This window comes from Procambarus clarkii, chromosome 59, assembly GCF_040958095.1.
Source record: "Procambarus clarkii isolate CNS0578487 chromosome 59, FALCON_Pclarkii_2.0, whole genome shotgun sequence".
In the NCBI taxonomy this organism is placed as follows: Eukaryota; Metazoa; Arthropoda; class Malacostraca; order Decapoda; family Cambaridae; genus Procambarus; species Procambarus clarkii.
Window position 1 is genome coordinate 24206878 of NC_091208.1, and position 22220 is coordinate 24229097.

At 42.8% G+C, this 22220-nt stretch overlaps 1 protein-coding gene across 2 annotated transcripts in view; it reads left to right on the forward strand.

Moving 5' to 3' along the window:
- The window catches only part of CstF64 (cleavage stimulation factor subunit 2 CstF64), a 119812-nt gene that overhangs the window by 205 nt on the left and 97387 nt on the right, over positions 1-22220 (forward strand). For both annotated transcript variants that reach the window (XM_045758673.2, XM_045758672.2), the window contains exon 2: positions 17081-17159. In XM_045758673.2, the coding sequence (XP_045614629.1) occupies positions 17081-17159 (79 nt within the window). The remainder of the gene's footprint in view (positions 1-17080; positions 17160-22220) is intronic.

Sequence of the window (22220 nt, forward strand, 5' to 3'; positions counted from 1 at the left end):
AAGAGATGGTTAAATGATCTTGAGTGTCTGGGGGTTCTCCAGTTGCACACACTTGGGACGGCTCTCTTACTGCTCTTAATATTAACATTCGTAATACTAGTATTAACAAATGTATTTTCTTGTTATGCACGATATACTTTTCTTGTTTCTTAGCTGTGGTAGGCGTGACTAGTGGACTGGTCAAAAGAACAAGGTCAGAGCATATGTTCTAGTGTATTCCTTCCCACAGTATTCTAGGAAATGTATTCCTAGACACCATACCTTTTCCCCGTTCCATCCCATGCTAGTTTTAGCAAATGGAATGGATACCATTACTTTCTCCTGTCCCATCCCAAATCCTTATCCTGATCCCTTCCAAGTACTATATAGTCATAATGGCTCGGAACTTTTTCCCTCATAGCTCCCTCCCACCACATCCCAAATCCTTATCCTGACTCCTTCCAAGTGCTATACAGTTGTAATGGCTTGGGTCTTCCCCCCTGATAATTGCCTTCCCTCTCCATCCTTAAATGTCAAGTGTTGTGTAAAAACTTATAAACTATTAGAAAATTGGCACTTGTGTGTGTGATGTTTGTGTAATATGCCGCTATTGGGTATGCGGGGTTGAGTCCTGTGCGGCCGTTGTGCTCCCACATAACTGTATGGCAATGATGCTGCTCTATCCTTTTGAGATGTACTTCCTTTTCTCAATAAACTTACTTGAACTTGAATGATGCTGACGACCATCATATACAGTATAGTACGTGTAGAAGTGAAGCTTGAAGTAGGTCATTAATAGCCACTACAAGAAATTGCTCTAGGAGGCTCTGTCAATAAATCTTTCACCCTTTCAAGTTCTCTCACCCCTCCTCCACCCTTTCTTTCAGAAACATGGGCACGTTTCCTGATGCTTCTGTTCACCGAGCAGTAATTGGGTACCTGGGAGTTAGTCAACTGTTGTGGGTTGCATCCTGGGGAAGGTCAGGTGTTGGCCTAGGGTACCTCAGTAAGCCTAACAGGCTTCCTCTTCCCAACGAGAAGCAATATGAGTTTAGCTTAAAATGTCAAGTAACAGTGGTACCCATAAACAAAAATTGTTAAAGCTCAATTAATTGAATTGAAAATCTACAAAGTTTATATGTATTAAATTTGACATCAAACTGTACTAGTTTTCTTTGCAAAATATGGTTTGGCTTTTATGCATGTAATGGAGATTGTTTTTCACCATTAAAATTATTTCTTGAATTCTGACATTATATGTCTGGTGATGTGAGTCTTCACTAATGATAGTACAGAGATTTACAATGCTTCTTCCTTAAATTATTTCACTTATAGCAACTATTTGGTTGATTGTACCAGTATATACTCTTGGACCCCCCAAAAGTTCACATTTTGAACTATTTTATAGAGCATTATTTTTGTAAATTCCACAAACTGTTAAAAATGGAATCAGTGTGTTTATAATACCATAAGCTTTGCCCAAATTGTTGGATAGAATTTATAAATAGAAAGGGGGGGGGGGATTCTGTGGTGTACTAGATTGCACACTCACCACATAAGTGAGAGGTGACTGGTTAAACTGCTTTTACTACATTAACCTCTGTACACATTACAATTGAGGACCTGCATGTAAAGCTGATAAGGTGCTGAACAATCTAATCAGTTACAGGACCTGTCTTTTGGCCTATGTCCCAAGATGATAATAAAAGTTAAGCCATTACTGTATTCCATCAACAGTGAGGGAGTACTAGCCAATAATAAAAAAAAGATTGTCTAGGCTTAGACATATTGCAAAGCAGTACAGTACCAGCAGCCAATTACAGTGGAGGTGGTGTGATCAACTCATGTTGGTCAAGTTAATTAATCAACACTACACCAAAGACCTTTTCAAATTTGTTTTGAGCCATACTAATATAACTTGTGAACTCTTTTTGCAGTTTTACTGTCTCAATAAAACTTAATTTATGGTAACATGTGTATTATTTGGTAATAAATCTCATCATTAGCTTGAAGATTATATACAGTATGGGGCAACACCATCAAGTATATGATACTACTTATCAAGCTGGCGGGGTTATGCCATGGCTGTGAAGTGTACCCTGTAGAGTACAGTACTAGCCTTGTGTTCAACAGCCAGAAGGTTGTGATCAGCCTTGGTTGTGGGATATCATTAATTTGCAATACTGTACTGTTTGTGTATCAGTCTAATTAATATAATTGCTGTACAGTGCAGTATGGGTAGTTTTGGTTGCCTAAAACTTGATATTTGATGAAAGAGCTATTAATTAGATGTAAATGAACCCCAGGTAATGAAGGATGGTACAGTATAAGCTTAATGTGCTGTACGTGTACATTGCCCGAGTTTACCCGAGAGCCACTAACACTAATGGTATCATTCGGGACAAGACGCTGGGGGCTTATCTTGAGGTGATCATAAGATGATTTCGGGGCTTAGTGTCCCCGCGGCCCGGTCCTCAACCAGGCCTCCTTTTTGTTACACACCCCTAGGATGCAGTCAGTAGCAGCTGTTTAACTCCCAGGTACCTATTTACTGCTAGGTAACAAGGGCATCAGGGTGAAAGAAATTGCCCATTTGTTTCCGCCTCCACCAGGGATCAAACCCGGGACCTCAGGATTACGAATCTGAAGTGCTGTCCACTCAGCTGTCAGGCCCCATTCAGCTGTCAGGGGCTTGTCAAACAGGATTTTGACAACCCCCCATTTTCCTTCATATTTTCCAGCTGTTCTTTAAATGTTAACAGAGTTTTGGCATTTATGGCCTCAGCGTGTAGGAGGTTCCATGAGTTTATAAGCCTGTGGGTGGAGAAGCATCTCCTGATCTCAGTCCAATATTGTGGCTTGTTGAGCTTAAAATCATTGCTCCTTGTTTGTGTTACATCTGACCTTTTGAAGAAATTTTCCTGGATTGTACCTGGATGGGGTTCTGGGAGTTCTTCTATTCCCCAAGCCTGGCTTGGGGGCAGGCTTGACTTGTGACAGCTTGGTCCATCAAGCTGTTGCTTCGAGTGGCCCTCAGGCCCAGATGAACATCCTCCAAATTGCTCAGTATTTTATAAGTTTCAATGAGCTCTGCCCTGTCATGCCTGGTTTGCATTGTTGTTAGCCCTGTGGCCCTCAACCGTTCCTTGTAGTTGAATTGACTTAGCTCTGGAATAATTTTTGTTGCCCTATGTTGCACTTTTTCCAGAGCAGCTATGTCCTTCTGATGATAGTCTCCATGCTTGGATTCAGTAATCCAAATGGGAGCACACCAGAAATTTATACAGTTGAATCACTACCTTCTTTTCCTTAAAGTAAAAAATACACTTGATTTATCCAAGTGTTTGGTTAGCTTTATTGACTGCTGCCCCTACCTACTGTGTACATTTCACTTAGTGGTGGATTTTGACTCCAAGGTCCTTTCTTTTATTTATTTATTGTATTTATTTATTTATATATGTAAGATTTATAATTATTTATTTTATATATATACAAGGGTTTATGAGAATACAGTACATAACATTGATGTTTTTACATTCTCGTAAAGACACTAACATGCATAGCATTTTGGGCAGGTCCTTAATCTAACAGATAATTTTAAGTAGGTAATTTGTAGCAAAATTTTAAGAATATTAATAGATACAGTGTAAGAAAATTTGAAGAGTATTAATAGGTACATTGTTGTGAAATTTGAGGATTATCAACAGGTACATTGTAGCATAATTTGAGGATTATTAATAGGTACATTGTAGCAAAATTTGAATTCATCATCAATCTGCTGTATTGTACTGCTATTAATTTGGAAGTTGTGGCATGGGTTGTTATGCCCCACATGCAGGGTCTTGCATTTGTTGATATTAAAGTATTTGCCAGTCATCTGACCATCTGTGTAGTTCATGTAGATATCTTTGTAATGCTTCAACATCATTATCATTTCCCACTTTACCATAAATCTTTGTGTCATCTGCAAATTTGATGATGTGGTTTGTAATATTCTCATCTTTGTCATTGATGTATATAACAAAAAAAGGTTGGTCCCAATATGGACCCCTGTGGGACCCCCACTTACCACATTCCTCCAATCAGATTCATTCCCAATTTAGCACGACTGTTTTCTTTGTTTTAACCATTGCAAGATTGTTCATTGAAAGATGGTGAATGATTCCTCCCCTTAGGAATCATTCCATGAGCTTGCAGATGTGTGATATCAAGCTGATTGGATGGTAGTTCTCTGCTGAGCTCTCTGCCTTTTTTGAAAATAGGGGGTAACATTTGTATATTTTCAATCTAGGGAGACTATCCCTTGGTCTAAAGATTTTGTGAAAAGTAATTTCAGTGGTAGGCATAGTTCTTCTGCCAATTACTTTATGACTTTAATTGGATTCCATCTGCACCTGGGGCTTTCAAGTCTTTTAGTTTGTTAATGTTCTTTCTGATTGTCGCATGTTATGTTAAATTCTTTCTCTTCACCTCCTTGAAAGATGTGTGGGTGATGGGATGTCATCTAACCTTTCTAGTTTGAACACTGATGTAAAATATTAATTTAGAGTGTTTGCTTCTATTTTGACGTCCATTATAGTCTAGTTAGTCTAATCTTTTAAGGGTCCTACCGAGTCCTTTGTTTTGGTTTTACTTCTTATGTAGGCAGAATGACTTTGGATCTTTCTTTATATTTTGGGCAAGTTTTTTCATGGTTCCTTATAATACAGTATATATAATATATATACAGTACTATATAATTATAGTACAGAATATATGTTCTGTATTGTAATTTTAAATCATTAATCAATATTATTAAATTGGATTTTGGTAATACAGGGTATTAGTAAATTTAAAAATTTAGATTATGTTGTATTGTGGCGATAATACTGTACACAGCAAGCCCATGGGTAAGTAGTATGATCAGTTTTTTTTATGTGATCAAAATACAAATGTTGATGACATGGCCAAAGAAAATCAATTAAGTTATTATGGTATTGCAAGATACTTTGTGAGGAGGGGGGGCACATTAGCACAGTTTCTCGTGACATTTTTTTTATGCTAATCCTGATCTGCCCATACTAAGCATGTACACAACAGTAATTACTGGACATAAAATGGTGATGCTAGCCCTAAGCATTTGGCCTCCATCCTCGGACAGGTAGACATGGACATTTCCATGTGTAGATGTGGATGGCCATCGCTGACACTAGACCTGAACCTTGTACTCTTGAGTATTGGTGGTGGGTGTCTGGAGAGAGAGAGGGGGGGGGAGGGGGTGGAGAAGTGTGGGGAGTGTATTTTAAGATGGGGTAGAGAAGTGTGTTAGGAGAGGGGGTGAAGTGTGAGAGTGTGTTTTTTTTGGGGGGGGGGGTGGAGAAGTGTGTGTGTGTGTGTGTTTTTGGAGGGGGAGAAGAAGTGTATGTGTGTGTTTGGAGGGGGTGGAGAAGTGTGGGAGTGTGTTTTTGGAGGGGTGGAGAAGTGTGGGAGTGTGTGTTTTTGGAGGGGTGGAGAAGTGTGGGAGTGTGTGTTTTTGGAGGGGAAGAAGTATGGAAGTGTGTGTTTTTAGAAGGGGTGGAAAAGTTTGGGAGTGTGTTTTTGGAGGGGAAGAAGTATGGGAGTGTGTTTTTGGAAGGGGTGGAGAAGTTTGGGAGTGTGTTTTGGAGGGGGTGAAGTATGGGAGTGTGTGTTTTTGGAGGGGGGTGAAGAAGTGTGGGAGTGTGTGTTTTTTTGGGGGGTGAAGAAGTATGGGAGTGTGTGTTTTTGGAGGGGTTCAAGTTCAAGTATGTTTATTGAGATAAGCAATAAATACATCTCAAAGGGATAGAGTAGCATAGGCAATTTCTACCCCCCAATTTTGGAGGGGTAAAGTGTGAGTGTGTGTTTTTGGAGGGGGGTGAAGTATGGGAGTGTGTTTTGGAGGGGGTGGAGAAGTGTGAGTGTGTGTTTTTGGAGGTGGTGAAGTGTTGGAGCATGTGTTTTGGAGGGAGTGTGGGAGTGTGTGTTTTTTGAGGGGTGAAGAAGTGTGGGAGTGTTTTTGGAGGGGTTAAGAAGTGTGGGAGTGTGTTTTTGGAGGTGGTGGAGAAGTGTGGGAGTGTGTTTTTGGAGGTGGTGGAGAAGTGTGGGAGTGTGTTTTTGGAGGTGGTGGAGAAGTGTGGGAGTGTGTTTTTGGAGGGGTTAAGAAGTATGGGAGTGTGTTTTTGGAGAAGTGTGGGAGTGTGTGTTTTTGGAGGGAGTGAAGTGTGGGAGTGTGTTTTTGGAGGGAATGAAGTATGGGAGTGTGTTTTTGGAGGGGTGGAGAAGTGTGGGTGTGTGTGTTTTTGGAGGGGTGGAGAAGTGTTGGAGCATGTGTTTTGGAGGGAGTGTGGGAATGTGTGTGTGCTTGGAGGTGTTAAGAAGTGTGGGAGTGTGTTTTTGGAGGTGGTGGAGAAGTGTGGGAGTGTGTTTTTGGAGGGGGTGAAGTGTGGGAGTGTGTTTTGGATGGGGGTGGAGAAATGTGGGTGTGTGTGTTTTTGGAGGGGTGGAGAAGTGTGGGAGTGGGAGTTTTTGGAGGGGGTGGGGAAGTGTGGGAATGTTTGTTTGAAGGGGTGGGGAAGTGTGGGAGTGGTTGTTTTGAGAGAGGGTGGAGAAGTGTGGGTGTGTGTGTGTTTGAAGAGTGGGTTGGAAAAGTACTTACCTAGTTGTGCTTGCGGGGGTTAAACTTTGGCACTTTGGTCCACCTCTCAGCTGTCAATCAACTGGTGTACAGGTTCCTGAGCCTTTCGGGCTCAGGAACCCAACCCAAAAATATTTCTACATTTGAAACAGTGTGGTGGAGACAGACTTCATACATCACTGCCTAGTGCATTCCATTTGTTAACTATTCTGACACTGAAAATAATTCTTTCTAATGTGTCTGTTGCTCATTTGTGTTCAGAACTAAGTTTGCACCTGTGTGCCCTTGTTTATGTTCCATCCATACTAAATAGTTTGTTTTGTCCACCCTGTCAATTCCTCTGAAAATTTAGTTGGTTGTAATCATGCCTTCTCTAGCTCTTCTGTCTTATCAGGGATGTGAGGTTTGTTTCCTGTAGCCTTTCCACATAACTTATACTTCTTAGTTCTGGGACTAGTCTTGTGGCATACCATTGAATTTTCTCTAACTTTGTCTTGTGTTTAGCTAGGTATGGACTCCAGGCTGGAGCTGTATACTCAAGAAGTGTGCAAATGTGTTTGCTGTGGGGGGTGAAGTGTGAGCATGTGTGTTTGGAGGGGATGAAGAGTAGGAGTGCATGCCTAGAGAGGGTGCAGAAGTGCGAGTGTGTACTCACCAAGTTGTGCTTGCGGGGATTGAGCTTTGGCTCTTTGATCCCATCTCTCAACTGTCATTAATCAACTGGTGTAGAGATTCCTGAGCCCATTGGGTTCTTATCATATCTGCATTTGAAACTGTGTATGAAGTCGTCCTCCACTACTTCTCTGCCTAATGCATTCCATCTGTTAACTACTATGACTTGAAAAAGTTCTTTCTAACATCCTGTGGCACATTTGGGTACTCAGTTTCCACTTGCGTTCCCTTGTTTGTGTACCACCCGTGCTAAACAGTTTATCTTTATCTACCCTGTTAATTCCTCTGAGAATTTTATAAACAGTGATCAGTGACTTGTCATCCCTGAGCCCATGTTGGTGGTGTATTACGAAGTCCCTTCTCTCCAAATGTGCTACCAGCTTTTTTTACATGATTTTCTCCATCACCTTGCATGGTATACAAGTTAAGGACACTGGCCTGTAGTTTATGGCCTCCTGCCTATCCCCCCTTTTTGTTTATTTGGACTACATTAGCTGTCTTCCAAAACTCTGGTAGGTCTCCTGTTTCCAGTGACTTGTTATACAGCATAGATAGTGGCATGCAAAGTGCTTCTAACCCCCTCTTTTAGCATCCATGGTGAAATTCCATCAGGTCCAACAGTCTTAATCACATCAAGATTGAGCAGATGCCTCCTAACCTCATCTCTGGTAATTTTAATTACTTCCAAGGCTGCTTGGATTGTCGCCACCCCTCTCAGTTAAGTGACTTCTCTCTGCGCTATTGTGAAGACCTCCTGGAATCTCTTGTTGAGTTCTTCACACACCTTTTTGTCATTCTCTGTGCACCCATCCTCTCTCTTTTTCAGTTTCATCACATATTCTTTCACTGTTGTTTTCCTCCTGATGTGGCTGTATAGCAATTTTGGTTAGGTCTTGGCTTTGTTTGCTATGTCATTTTCAAACTGCCTCTGCTTCTCTCCTTACACTGAGGTACCCATTTCTAGCACTCTGGTATCTCTCCCTCTCTGCTCTCTGTTGTCCTGTTGTTTCTCCATGCCCTTGTGCTTAGTTGCCTTGCTTCCTTACATGCCTGATTTAACCACGGATTCCCCTTTTGCTTTTTGTTTTTTCTTTCTGAGATGGATAAACCTGTTTTCTTCCTCCTGACACTTCTGGGTGATGAAGTCCATCATGGCTTGTCCAGACGACTTTCCTCTGAACTCTGAGCAATGTGTGTTTGGAAATGAGGTGAAGTGTGAGTGTGTTTGGAGAAGGGGCGGAGAAGTGAGAGTTTACTCACTTAGTTGTGCTTGCGGAGGTTGAGTTTTGGTTCTATGGTCCCGCCTCTCAATCGTCAGTCTACTGGTAATTACCTAAGTGTAGTTACAGGATGTGAGCTACGCTCGTGGTGTCCTGTCTCCCTAACACTCTTTGTTACATAACGCTTTGAAATTACTGACGGTTTTGGCCTCCACCACCTTCTCACCTTACTTGTTCCAACCGTCTACCACTCTGTTTACAAAAGTGAATTTTCCTATATTTCTCCGGCAGCTTTGTTTCGTTAGTTTAAATTTATGACCTCCTCTTCTTGAAGTTCCAAGTCTCAGGAATTCTTTCCTATCAATTTTATCGATTCCTGTTACTATTTTGTCCGTAGTGATCATATTGCCTTTTTTTCTTTTATTTTCTAGTTTTTGCATATTTAATGCCTCTAACCTCTCCTTGTAGTTCTTGTCCTTCAGTTCTGGGAGCCACTTAGTGGCATGTTGTTGCACCTTTTCCAGTTTGTTGATGTGCTTCTTAAGATATGGGCACCATACAACCGCTGCATATTCCAGCTTTGGTCTAACAAAAGTCATGAACAATTTCTTTAGTATTTCTCCATCCATGTATTTAAAAGCAATTCTGAAGTTAGAAAGTGTAGCATAGGCTCCTCGCACAATGTTCTTAATGTGGTCCTCAGGTGACAGTTTTCTATCTAGAACCAACCCTAGATCCCTTTCTTTGTCAGAATTCTTTAAAGATTTCTCACATAATTTATAGGTTGTGTGGGGTCTATATTCTCCAATTCTACATTCCATAACATGTCATTTATTCACAGTAAATTCCATTTGTCAAGTGTTGCTCCATATACTTATTTTGACCAGGTCTTCTTGAAGGGCATGACAATCATCTAGGTTTCTTATCTTCCTTATTATATTAGCATCATCAGCAAACATGTTCATATAATTCTGTATTCCAACTGGTAGATCGTTTATGTAGACAGTGAACATTACCGGTGCAAGAACTGAACCCTGTGATACTCCACTTGTGACATTCCTCCAGTCCGATACCTTGCCTCTGGTTACAGCCCTCATTTTTCTGTCAGGAAATTTTTCATCCATGTTAGAAGCTTACCTGTCACCCTTCCAGAAACTGGAAACATATTCCAGTTTTCAGAACAACCTCTTATGGGGAACTCTGTCGAAAGGCTTTTTTAGGTCCAGATAGATGCAGTCAACCCAACCATCTCTTTCCTGTAAAATCCTGAGTAAGTTCGTTACACAGGATCTTCCAGATCGAAAACCATACTGTCTGTCTGATATTATATCTTTTTCTCTAGGTGTTCTACCCATTTAGTTTTAATTATTTTTTCCAATATTTTGACTATTACACTTGTCAATGATACAGGTCTATAATTAAGGGGGTCTATAATTAAGGGAGTCTTTTTTCCCTGCTGCCACTTTTGTAGATTGAACTATGTTAGCCTTTTTCCACACATCAGCTACAACTCCTGTAAACAGGGATGCCTGAAAAATCAATTGAGGTTGAATGCTGAGCTCAGGTGCACATTCTCTCAGAACCCATGGTGAAACTCCATCTGGACCAACTGCTTTGTTCTTACTTAGCTCCTTGAGCATTTTTTCCACTTCGTCTCAGTTCACCTCTATGTGCTCTGTTGTTCTCTGGAATTCTTATTGTGTCTGGTTCCCTGAAGATTTCATTTTGTACAAACACACTTTGGAACTTTTCGTTTAATGTTTCACACATTTTCCTTTTCATTTTCCGTGAATCTATTTCCCATTTTCAACCTCTGAATATTATCCTTTATCTGCAATTTGTTGTTTATGAATTTACAGAATAGACATTCTATTTTATTCTACATTATTCTATTTTATTATTATTCTATTTTATTCTAGACATTCTATTTTACATTTGTCTGCAATCCCTTTTTCAAAATTTCTTTCTGCCTCTCTCCTCACTGTCGTGTAGTTGTTTCTCACATCTTTGTATCACTGGTATGTTTGGGGGTTTGGCCTCTTCCTACATTGATTCCATTTTTGTGTCTTTTGGTCTCTGGCCCTCTCGCAATTTCTGTTGAACCAATCCTGTTTCCTAGTTCTGCATCTCTATTTTGGTATAATTTTTTTTGTGCCTTTATCATATATTTCACAAAACTTGACATACATCTCATTTACTTCCTTGCCTAGCAACAAGTCTGTCCAATTATACTTACTAAAAAAATTTCTAAGGTTGCCATAATGTCCTCTCCTAAAGTCAGTTTTTTCAACTGCTTCAACCTCCTTATTTTCTTCCAGCTTATAACGCATTGCAACCTTTATTCCCAGAAAGACATGGTCACTTTTACCCAAGGGAGGAAGGTACTGAATGTCAAATATTTCTTCCTCCTTCCTTGTAAATATCAAATCTAGCATGGAGGGAATGCCCCCTTCCCTCATCCTCGTAGATTGTTTAACATGGTGATACAAGAATGTTTCCAGGATGAGGTCTAGAAATCTACAGGTCCAAAAATCCTTTGTTCTTGCTTCATATGCTTCCCAATCAATGGGTTTCAAGTTGAAAGTCGCCGAATCTGGTGTACAGTTTCCTGAGCTTCTCGGACTCTTATCATATCTACATTTGAAACTGTGTATGGAGTCAGCCTCCACCACATCACTTTCTAGTGCATTCCATTTACTAACTATGCTGACTGAAAAAGTTCTTTCTAATGTCTCTGTGGCTCATTTGGGTACTCAGCTTTCACCTGTGTCCCCTTGTGCGTGTACCACCCGTGTTAAATAATCTGTCCTTGTCTACCCTGTCAATTCCCCCGTGAGAATTTTGTATATGGTGATTATGTCTCTCTGAGCTCTTCTGTCTTCCAGCAACGTGAGGTGCAGTTCACGCAGCCTTTCCTCATAACTCATGCGTATTAGTTCTGGGACTAGCCTAGTGGCATACCTCTGAACTTTTTCCAGCTTTGTCTTGTGCTTGACAAGGTATGGGCTCCATGCTGGGGCTGCATACTCCAGGATTGGCCTTACATATGTGGTATACAAGGTTCTGAAGGTTTCCTTACACAGGTTTCTGAAGGCAGTTCTAATGTTAGCCAGCCTCGCATATGCTGCCGATGTTATTCTTTTGATGTGGGCTTCAGGAGACAAGTTTGGCATGATATCAACTCCTATATCTTTTTCTCTGTCTGTTTCTTGAAGGACTTCATCTCCCATTCAGTATCCAGTGTCTAGCCTCCTGTTTCCTCTGCCTAGTTTCATCACCTTACATTTACTTTGACTGAACTTTAGTAGCCATTTGTTAGACCATTCCTTCAGTTAGTCTAGGTCATCTTATAGCCTTATACTATCTTCTTGTCTTAATCCTCATAATTTTTGCATCATCAGCAAACATTGAGAGGAATGAGTCTATTCATTCTGGGAGATCATTTACATGTATCAGAAACAGTACATGTCCAAGGACTGATCCCTGTGGGAATCCACTGGTGATGCCTCGCCACTCTCAGATCTCCCCTCTCACAGTGACTCGCTGTCTTCTGTTGCTTAGGTACTAACTTATCCAGTGGAGTAACTTCCCTTTTACTCTCGCCTCCTTCTCCAGCTTGTGCATGAGTCTTTTATGTGGTACTGTGTCAAATGCTTTCTGACAATCCAAAATTGAGTGTGTGTTTGCAGAAGGGTGTGGGAGTGTGTGTTTGGAAAGGGTGAAGAAATGTGGGATTGTTATTGAAGCCAGTGGAGGTGGAGAAGTGTGTAATTAAGTAAGTGTACTTACAGGATGAGAGCTACGCTCGTGGTGTCCCGTCTACCCAGCACTCTTTGTCATATAATGCTTTGAAACTACTGTCGGTTTTGGCCTCCACCACCTTCTCACCTAACTTGTTCCAATTGTCTTCCACTCTGTTCGCGAAAGTGAATTTTCTCATGTTTCTTCGGCATCTTTGTTTAGTTAGTTTGAATCTATGACCTCTTGTTCTTGAAGTTCCAGGTTTCAGGAAATCTTCCCAATCAATTTTATCAATTTCTGTTACTATTTTGTACGTAGTGATCATATCACCTCTTTTTCTTCTATCTTCTAGTTTTGGCATATTTAATGCCTCTAACCTCTCCTCGTAGCTCTTGCCCTTCAGTTCTGGGAGCCACTTAGTAGCATGTCTTTGCACCTTTTCCAGTTTGTTGATGTGCTTCTTAAGATATGGGCACCATACAACTGCTGCATATTCTATCATTGGCCTAACAAAAGTTGTGAACAATTTCTTTAATATTTTGCCTTCCATGTATTTAAAAGCAATTCTGAAGTTAGAAAGCATAGTATAGGCTCCTCGCACAATGTTCTTTATGTGGTCCTCAGGTGATAGTTTTCTATCTAGAACCCCCCTGGATCTCTTTTCTTTATCAGAATTCTTTGAAGATATCTCACATAATTTATAGGTTGTGTGGGGGTCTATGTTCTCATATTCCACATTCCATAACATGGCATTCATTCACATTAAATTCCATTTGCGTAAATATCTAATTATTATTATAGTATCCATTGTATTAGATTATATACATTATTATCTATATTATTGTGTGTAATTATCTAAGTGTAGTTACAGGACGAGAGCTATGCTTGTGGTATCTCATCTTCCCAGCACTCTTCGTCATGTAACGCATTAAAACTACTGACGGTTTTGGCCTCCACCACCACCTCATTTAACTTTTTCCAACCGTCTGCCACTCTATTTGCAAAAGAAAACTTTCAAATATTTTTTTGGCACCTTTGTTTCCTTAGCTTCAATCTGTATCTTCTTGTTCTTTAAGTGAACAGCCTGTCGCACTTCATTCCTGTTTCCACAAAGAAGACAGTTGATGTCGCTTCCTTCCTTTGGCTTTGTCAAACGTATAGGTGCTTGGAGGTGAACCTCTTGCGACGGTGTCCCCCATTGTCTGTGGCGCTCTTCACGACTGCGAGGCTCTCGCTGTGGACGTTTTTTGGCAGGACTGGTCGGGGTGGGGGCTCCTGTACCTCTTTCCCCTGCTCCAGCTGTTGCTCTGGGTTCTGGCTTGGTGGGAATCCTATTGGGGAAGAGTTCTCCTTGCTCCATAGTGGCCGGCCCAGCCTTCGTTTCAGGTGCTGCTTGCTCGGTGTCTGAACCCAGGCATTTTTCCGCGACTCCGCTTCTTTCAACAGGTCGGGCTGGTAAGGTACCTCGCTGATTCACCTTGCTCCTCCGCTTTATGCGCCTGTCATTTCTGATGTGTGTATCGCCATTTGTGTGATGATCAGGTAGTTTCTATGATGGTAACCCACCTGTGATCTTCGTCTCGGCGACAGTATGCGGTTGTTGATGGTCTCTCCACCATTTTCTTTCTCTTCGATGGGTTTTGTCTGTGTCGTACCGGGTTGTTTTGTCCTGTCTCTTGTAGCTTTTTCTGGATCAGCATCTCATGCCGAATACTGTCGCTTCTTATCGTGTGCTGTTGGCAGAGCCGGTGCAACTTGCATTCAAGGTGGTGCAACTTGCACTTCTGCTCTGTTTCGCAACCTTTCTCGTGTATTCTTTCACCTCCGGCCCCCCTCATGCGCTGCTTGGGCCTTATTGGTCCTTGGATTTGGTTCCTTCTTTTCTTCTCAGTTTGTGGCAGCCCCTTCGGTTTGTGTTTGTTTATGAAAGTTGTTGTTTTTGTTGCCCTTGGCCTCTGGGGGCAGTTGGGGGGCTTTTTACACTTCTCCAGCATCAGGGATTTTGTTACTTTGGTCCTGGTAGTTGTTTTGTCTGTTGGCAGCCGTCTCCTTTTCTGGTGAAGATTGTGGTGGCTGGCTTCCAAAGGGGTCTGTTGATTGTGGATGTTTGGTAGGCTCAGCTGGGGGTGCATCACTGTCTGTAGGCTACTGGTTTTGTGTCAGTGGGCAATGTCCAGAGGGCAGTGTCGGAGGACACTGCGGACAGCCTGAGAAACGCGAGCCCGGGAACAGGGAACCAGGGCTCGTGTTTCTCAGATTGTCTGCAGGCTGGTTAAACGTAAGGAAAAAGTCAAACCAGCAAAGTACACTGCTGGTCCAATCTACTGGAAGACGCAGAGCCTTACGTTTAACCAGCCTGCGGTCTACTCTCGCGCCTGTGATGTTTAGCCATCTGCCACTCTTTCGACTTTCTTTGGCTATGTGTCTTGGGACGATATTCAGGCACGGGTGTTTTGGAGGTCGAACAGGGTTGTGGCCATCAAGGTATCACGTCCTGGTTCTTCTACAGCCTTTCGTGGCTTCAGGGCGCCTAACAAGGCCTTCTGTCTCCACTTTGCTTTGAGACCTGTAGTGCTGCTGCCTTCCTGGTTGGTCCCTGTTTGCCTTCTTTGTGGCAAGGCAACTGTAGTCAGCTTCATTGGAGCCAACGGGGCTCCTCACAGAAAACCAGCATTGAATATGATGAAACGGCAGTTTTTGGGTAAGCCCCAGAGGCTTCCCGACACCCCCCATCCCCCTCCCATAGGTCGGCAGCTTTCATCATTGTAGAACTCAATAGGTGGGTTGTTGGCTCCCCCTTCCCGGGAGGGGGTGGTAGCAATGAACGTGGGGCTAGTTGGATGACGTGTTGCTTGTTTGTTTTCCTTCTGCGGGAGTTCTTTTGCTATTTTAAGGATGTAGCTCGCAATTTTCAACCAGACAGCGGTCTGTTTTGATTTGCCTGCCTTTCTGGATGCCTTCCCTGATAGATGGCAAAATACAAGATACTTTTAATGTAAAGTGTTCATAGGCCATTGCTCTATGTGCCTCTCTGAGGGGGCCAGGTTCTAACTCTGGTTCCCAGTAGGCAATAAGAACTCTGCAACTGATGACTCCAACTAATATAGTACTACAGTATATCAGTAGGATAGCTTCAGGGAGCCTCTGGGGCTCACCCAGAAACTGTTGTTTCATTGCATTCAATGCTGGGTTTTAGGTCCAGATGAATGCAGTCAACCCAACCATCTCTTTCGTGTAAAATCTTTGTGGCTCTATCACAGAAATTAGGTAGATTCATTAAGCAGGATCTTCCAGATTGAGAATCATACTGTGTCTGTTATTATATAATTTTTCTCCAGGTGTTCAACCCATTTAGTTTTAATTATTTTTCCAATATTTTGACTACTGCACTTGTCAGTGATACAGGTCTATAATTAATCCTAGCACTGCGCACGTTTTAAAATAATATGCCCGTTGTGTTCATCAAAAAAAATTCAGAAAAAATAATTTTTTCTTTTGATAGTGTTAATCAGCACCCAGGAGGCACAAAAATCCAAGAGGGTCTTCTCTGCTGCCACTTTTGTAGATTGAAATTATGTTAGCCGTTTCCATATATTTGCAGGGATAAGCTTAATGCCTATCCTCTTTTGGAGCTGAACACTTTTGTAGCTTGGCTTCTGGATTTTCAGGTTTTGGTTCTCCGAGCAATTCTTGTGTGGGGGTGCGTCCAATGTTCTTTGCGGATAGGGTATCTTACTTCCATCCCATTTTCACCAAATGGACTGTCGATGATGCATCCTTCTGTTGGCTCTGTGAGATGTTTGGTCATCCTAAACCTCTTCATGTTAGCATGTAACCAGCACCATCCCTCCTACATGGCTCCATTCCCTGATCGTGAGGCACTTACAGTGAATGGTTTTCTACTGGACTGGTTGAGGTGGCGGTGCATTTGCCTTTTCTCCTGGTTCAGTTGTTGCTCCGTGTACTGTCCAGTCTGGAGTCGTACTTGGAGAGGATGATCCTTCTGGCTCCTTGGTGGTCAGCCCATTCTTGGTTTTTGATGCTTCTGGCCCAGTGTCCAAACCCAGGTGTTTTCCATGGTTCTGCCTCTTCCAGTAGATTGGACCAGCAGTATACTTTGCTGGTTTGACTTTTTCCTTCACATCTGGAGTTTTGACATGTGTCTATCACCATTTGTATGGTGAGCAGGTGGCTGGTTTGTTGGTGTCCCACCTGCGTCTTTCCTCACGGCGACAGTATGAGGTTGCCTGGTGCTCATTTCTCCACTACTTGTCACTTTGTTTTCTTTCTTCAGTTTTGGTCAGATCTGGCCTGTAATTTTTGCCTAGGTTTATTTCTCAACGAGCATCTCATGCCTAATACAGTACAATACTGTTGTCTTTTATTGTTCAGTGTTGACAGAGCAACAGTTGCTTACATTCGGTGTTGACACGTCGGTGCCATTTCGTAAGTTATCTTGTGCGGTTTTTCACCTCCAGCCTGATCATGCTCCTGAGCCATACAGGTCTCTTGACCGTGTTTTAGTTTTTTCTTCTCACGTCAGTTACGGTTTTCTCTTTTGGCTCGCGATGTCTCCTTGGTGGAACTTCTGAGAGTTTTAGTGATGAATTAAGCAAATACATTTACAGAAAATTAATTCCAGTTTAAAAATCATATAAATTACAACTTTAGATTTGGATTACACAGTGAAGTAGAAGAAAGTGGAAAGATTGAAAGTTTTTAAAATGTGCATTTTGTGCTATACAGTATTTGGTATTTGGTGTCAGAGGGAATGTATTATGATTAAATAAATGGATAGAAATGTCTAGGTTTAATGCTATATATTTTCCAACAGTTGGTAACATTCCATATGAAGCGACTGAAGAGAAACTTCGAGACATATTCAGCCAGGTTGGTCCAGTGCTGTCATTCAAGTAAGTTTGCAAATACTTGTTAATTAGTCAAAGAGTTTATAAATTTAGTTGTTACTGTTATTGAATTTACTTAATTTATAGGTACAGTATTTGGTTGTACAGTAAAGTATTTACTGTATTTGTATGATTTATGTAAGTTTTCCTAATATTATTTTAACATGTTTGTAGTACAAAATAGTTTGATTTTGGATTTAATTTAAATTATACAGTCACATGTTGGTGTAAATTATGAGTGTGTGTTGTTACCTTGGTTATTCAATACTGTATGTACAGTACATTGATGTGTTCATGTGGGAGATCAAAGTATATAGTGCAGAGGCTTAATATTTGTAATTAATGTGTCAAACTTGATGTTTGCAGATGAGACTTGCCTTTTTGACAAATTAATGTAGACTAGTTAGAAATTGTATTAACCACTGCACTGCTCTGGCACCAAATATGGCAAACCCCTGGTGCACAGAAAATAAATTGTTCGCAAAATTTTTTTGCACTTCTAATAATGTTAAATACCCTTCCCTGATCACATATGATTTCCTAATACAATTGACTTGTGGTTTATGCAAGTACTGTATATCGTACATTCGAAGCTCGCTCGAAGGACAGGACAATATGGATTTAGAGCGGGAAGATTCTGTCTGTCACAGTTACTCAACCACTATGACAAAATCACAGAAGCTTTAGAAGAAGAGCAAAATGCAGATGTTGTATTCACAGACTTTGCAAAGGCATTCGACTAATGTAACCATGGAGTGATAGCACACAAAATGAGGTCAATGGGAATAACTGGTAAAGTAGGACGCTGGATACTAAATTTCCTGTCGAACAGAACACAAAGAATAATAACAGTCAATCAAATAAAATTGAGTCCAAGCGCAGTTAAAAGCTCTGTACCTCAAGGTACAGTCCTTGCACCACTGCTGTTCTTTATTCTCATATCAGATATAGACAAGAATACAAGTCACAGCTTCGTGTCATTCTTTGCAGATGACACAAATATCAGCATGAAAATTACCTCTGCTGAAGACATTGAAAAATTACAAGCAGATATCAACAGTCTTTGATTGGGCAGTAGAAAATAACATGATGTTTAATAGTGATAAATTCCAGGTATTCAGGTACGGCAAAAATGAGGATCTGAAACATAACACAGGTACAAAACTCAATCGAATCTGCCCATAGTAGGAAAACAGCATGTCAAGGATTTGGGAATAATGATGTCCGACGATCTAACGTTTAGGGAGCATAACCAAGCAAATATTGCGTCAGCCAGAAAAATGATAGGATGGATTACGAGAACTTTCAAATCAAGGACTTCCATCACAATGGTTGTACAGTACTCTTCAAGTCACTTGTGTTGTCCTGTCTTGAGTACTGCTTAATACTCACTTCCCCCATCAGAGCAGGAGAGATTGCTGAAATAGAGGGAATACAGAGAATATATTCAGCACGTATAGACGAGATAAAGCACCTAAATTATTGGGATCGTTTCAAAGCTCTCCAAATGTACTCACTAGAAAGGAGACGAGAGAGATACCAAATAATATACAGTACACACATGGAAAATACTGGAGGGCCAGGTCCCTAATCTACACAGTAAAATAACAATGTACTGGAGTGAACGATATGGAAGAAAATGCAGAATAGAACCAATGAAGAGCAGAGGTGCCATCTTGAGAGGTTATCTTGAGATGATTTCGGGGCTTTTTAGTGTCCCCGCGGCCCGGTCCTCGACCAGGCCTCCACCCCCAGGAAGCAGCCCGTGACAGCTGACTAACACCCAGGTACCTATTTTACTGCTAGGTAACAGGGGCATAGGGTGAAAGAAACTCTGCCCAATGTTTCTCGCCGGCGCCTGGGATCGAACCCAGGACCACAGGATCACAAGTCCAGCGTGCTGTCCGCTCGGCCGACCGGCTCCCTCTGATTGTGCCATATCTTGAGGTTATCTTGAGATGATTTCGGGGCTTTTTTAGTGTCCCCGCGGCCCGGTCCTCGACCAGGCCTCCACCCCCAGGAAGCAGCCCGTGACAGCTGACTAACACCCAGGTACCTAATTTACTGCTAGGTAACAGGGGCATAGGGTGAAAGAAACTCTGCCCATTGTTTCTCGCCGGTGCCTGGGATCGAACCCGGGACCACAGGATCACAAGTCCCGCGTGCTGTCCGCTCGGCCGACCGGCCGTAGGCACAATCAGAGAACACTATAAACATCAGAGGTCTGTGGTTGTTCAACGTCCTCCCAGAGACTAAGAAATATTGCAGGAGCCGCCGTGGACATCCTTAGGAGGGAACTAGACTGTTTTCTAAAAGAAGTTCCGGACCAACTGGGCTGTAGTGGGCATGTGGGCCTGCGGGCCGCTCCAAGCAACAGCCTGGTGGACCAAACTCTCACAAGTCAAGCATGGCCTCGGGCGGGGCTTGGGGAGTAGAAGAACTCCCAGAACCCCATCAACCAGGTATCAACCAGGTACTGTCAGGGGAGGCAGGTGGTGTCAGTGGTGGAAGGTGTTGTCTGGGGAGGCAAGTGGTGAAAGGTGTTGTCAGGGGAGGCAGGTGGTGTCAGTGGTGAAAGGTGTTGTCAGGGGAGGCAGGTGGTGTCAGTGGTGAAAGGTGTTGTCAGGGGAGGCAGGTGGTGTCAGTGGTGGAAGGTGTTGTCAGGGGAGGCAGGTGGTGTCAGTGGTGGAAGGTGTTGTCAGGGGAGGCAGGTGGTGTCAGTGGTGGAAGGTGTTGTCAGGGGAGGCAGGTGGTGTCAGTGGTGGAAGGTGTTGTCAGGGGAGGCAGGTGGTGTCAGTGGTGGAAGGTGTTGTCAGGGGAGGCAGGTGGTGTCAGTGGTGGAAGGTGTTGTCAGGGGAGGCAGGTGGTGTCAGTGGTGGAAGGTGTTGTCAGGGGAGGCAGGTGGTGTCAGTGGTGGAAGGTGTTGTCAGGTGAGGCAGGTGGTGTCAGTGGTGGAAGGTGTTGTCAGGGGAGGCAGGTGGTGTCAGTGGTGGAAGGTGTTGTCAGGGGAGGCAGGTGGTGTCAGTGGTGGAAGGTGTTGTCAGGGGAGGCAGGAGGTGTCAGTGGTGGAAGGTGTTGTCAGGGGAGGCAGGTGGTGTCAGTGGTGGAAGGTGTTGTCAGGGGAGGCAGGTGGTGTCAGTGGTGGAAGGTGTTGTCAGGGGAGGCAGGTGGTGTCAGTGGTGGAAGGTGTTGTCAGGGGAGGCAGGTGGTGTCAGTGGTGGAAGGTGTTGTCAGGGGAGGCAGGTGGTGTCAGTGGTGGAAGGTGTTGTCAGGGGAGGCAGGAGGTGTCAGTGGTGGAAGGTGTTGTCTGGGGAGGCAGGTGGTGTCAGTGGTGGAAGGTGTTGTCAGGGGAGGCAGGTGGTGTCAGTGGTGGAAGGTGTTGTCAGGGGAGGCAGGTGGTGTCAGTGGTGGAAGGTGTTGTCAGGGGAGGCAGGTGGTGTCAGTGGTGGAAGTTGTTGTCAGGGGAGGCAGGTGGTGTCAGTGGTGGAAGGTGTTGTCAGGGGAGGCAGGTGGTGTCAGTGGTGGAAGGTGTTGTCAGGGGAGGCAGGTGGTGTCAGTGGTAGAAGGTGTTGTCAGGGAAGGCAGGTGGTGTCAGTGTAGAGCTATGGCCCGAGTTATCATCTGATTTGGGTGTTCTTTGTAGGTTGTTCTATTCTTATGTGAATTGCAATTCACATAAGAATAGAATAACCTACAAGGAACACCCAAATCACAGAACTATTTACTCTACTCACCAGGAGAGTAAAGACAATACCAGAACATAACGATGCCAACACAGAAAACACTGTTCAACATAACAGGCTAATTACTCCTGATTAATCTTTGTATGTTGATAGGAGCTGCCTCGTATGGGCCAATAGGCCTTCTGCAGTTACCTTTATTCTTATGTGCTTCATCCCCCATTTATTCCTTATGTATCCCCCATGTTTTTACCTTTATTGTCTTATCACCTGACTCAGTGCGGGTATAAATCAACCAGTTCTGTACAGTGGTACCTCGGAATGCGATTGTCCCTGTATGCGAGGTTTTCGGAAGGCGAGCAGTATTTACTCCAAAAATTTGTCTCAGAAGGCGAGGGTTACTTCGGGACGCGAGTTTGTTGATACGCGTACAGGCCGACCTAGCGCGTGGTGGTTCGGCGATCGTCGCCCCTCTGCCCCGCCGCCCCTCAGTTTACCATTGTCTCGCGCTCAGTGACTACCCCCACATCAATTCTTCTCGCGGATTTTCAGTGTTTTGTTTGATTTTTGGTGATTTGTCTATACAATTTGTTATTATATATCCCACCATGGGTCCCAAGAAAGCCAGTGGTAAGGATAAAGGCCAGAAAGCTCATGTGAGGATGACAATAGAGGAGAAACAAGAGATCATTCGGAAGCATGAGAACGGTACACGTGTTGTTGAACTTTGTAGGCAGTACAACAAAGCCACATCAACAATATGCACTATACTTAAGAAGAAAAATAAGATTATGGGTGCTAAAGTGGCAAAAGGAGTAAGAACATTAACGGCACAAAGACCACAAATACTTGAAGAAGTGGAAAAGTTGTTATTAATTTGGATACACGACAAGGAGTTGAGGGGTGATAGTGTTTCGGAGGCCATTATTTGTGAGAAAGCCAGGGTGTTGCACGAAGACCTTCTAAAGAATACCCCTGCAACGAGTGATGCAGATAAGAAAGAGTTTAAGGCAAGCAGGGGCTGGTTTGAAAAATTTAGAAAGAGAAGTGGTATCCATAGTGTTACAAGGCATGGGGTTATGTGATGTGATTATGGAAGGGGACTCCCCTTGCAAACAGTAACTCCTCTCCTCCTCCCCCCTCCTCACCATCTTCCATACGCCTACAGCACTCGACAGCAAGGTAAGTAATAACTGGAACACAGTTTTGTAGGTTTATTTAGATGAATTAGGTAAATTAGGTATAAAAATTTAGTTTGATGTGGGGTTTTTGGGGTAGTCAGGAACGGATTAATTCATTTCCCTTTATTTCTTATGGGGAAATTAACTTCGGAATGCGAGTTTTCGGAAGGCGAGGCGTCTCCAGGAACGGATTAAACTCTTATTCT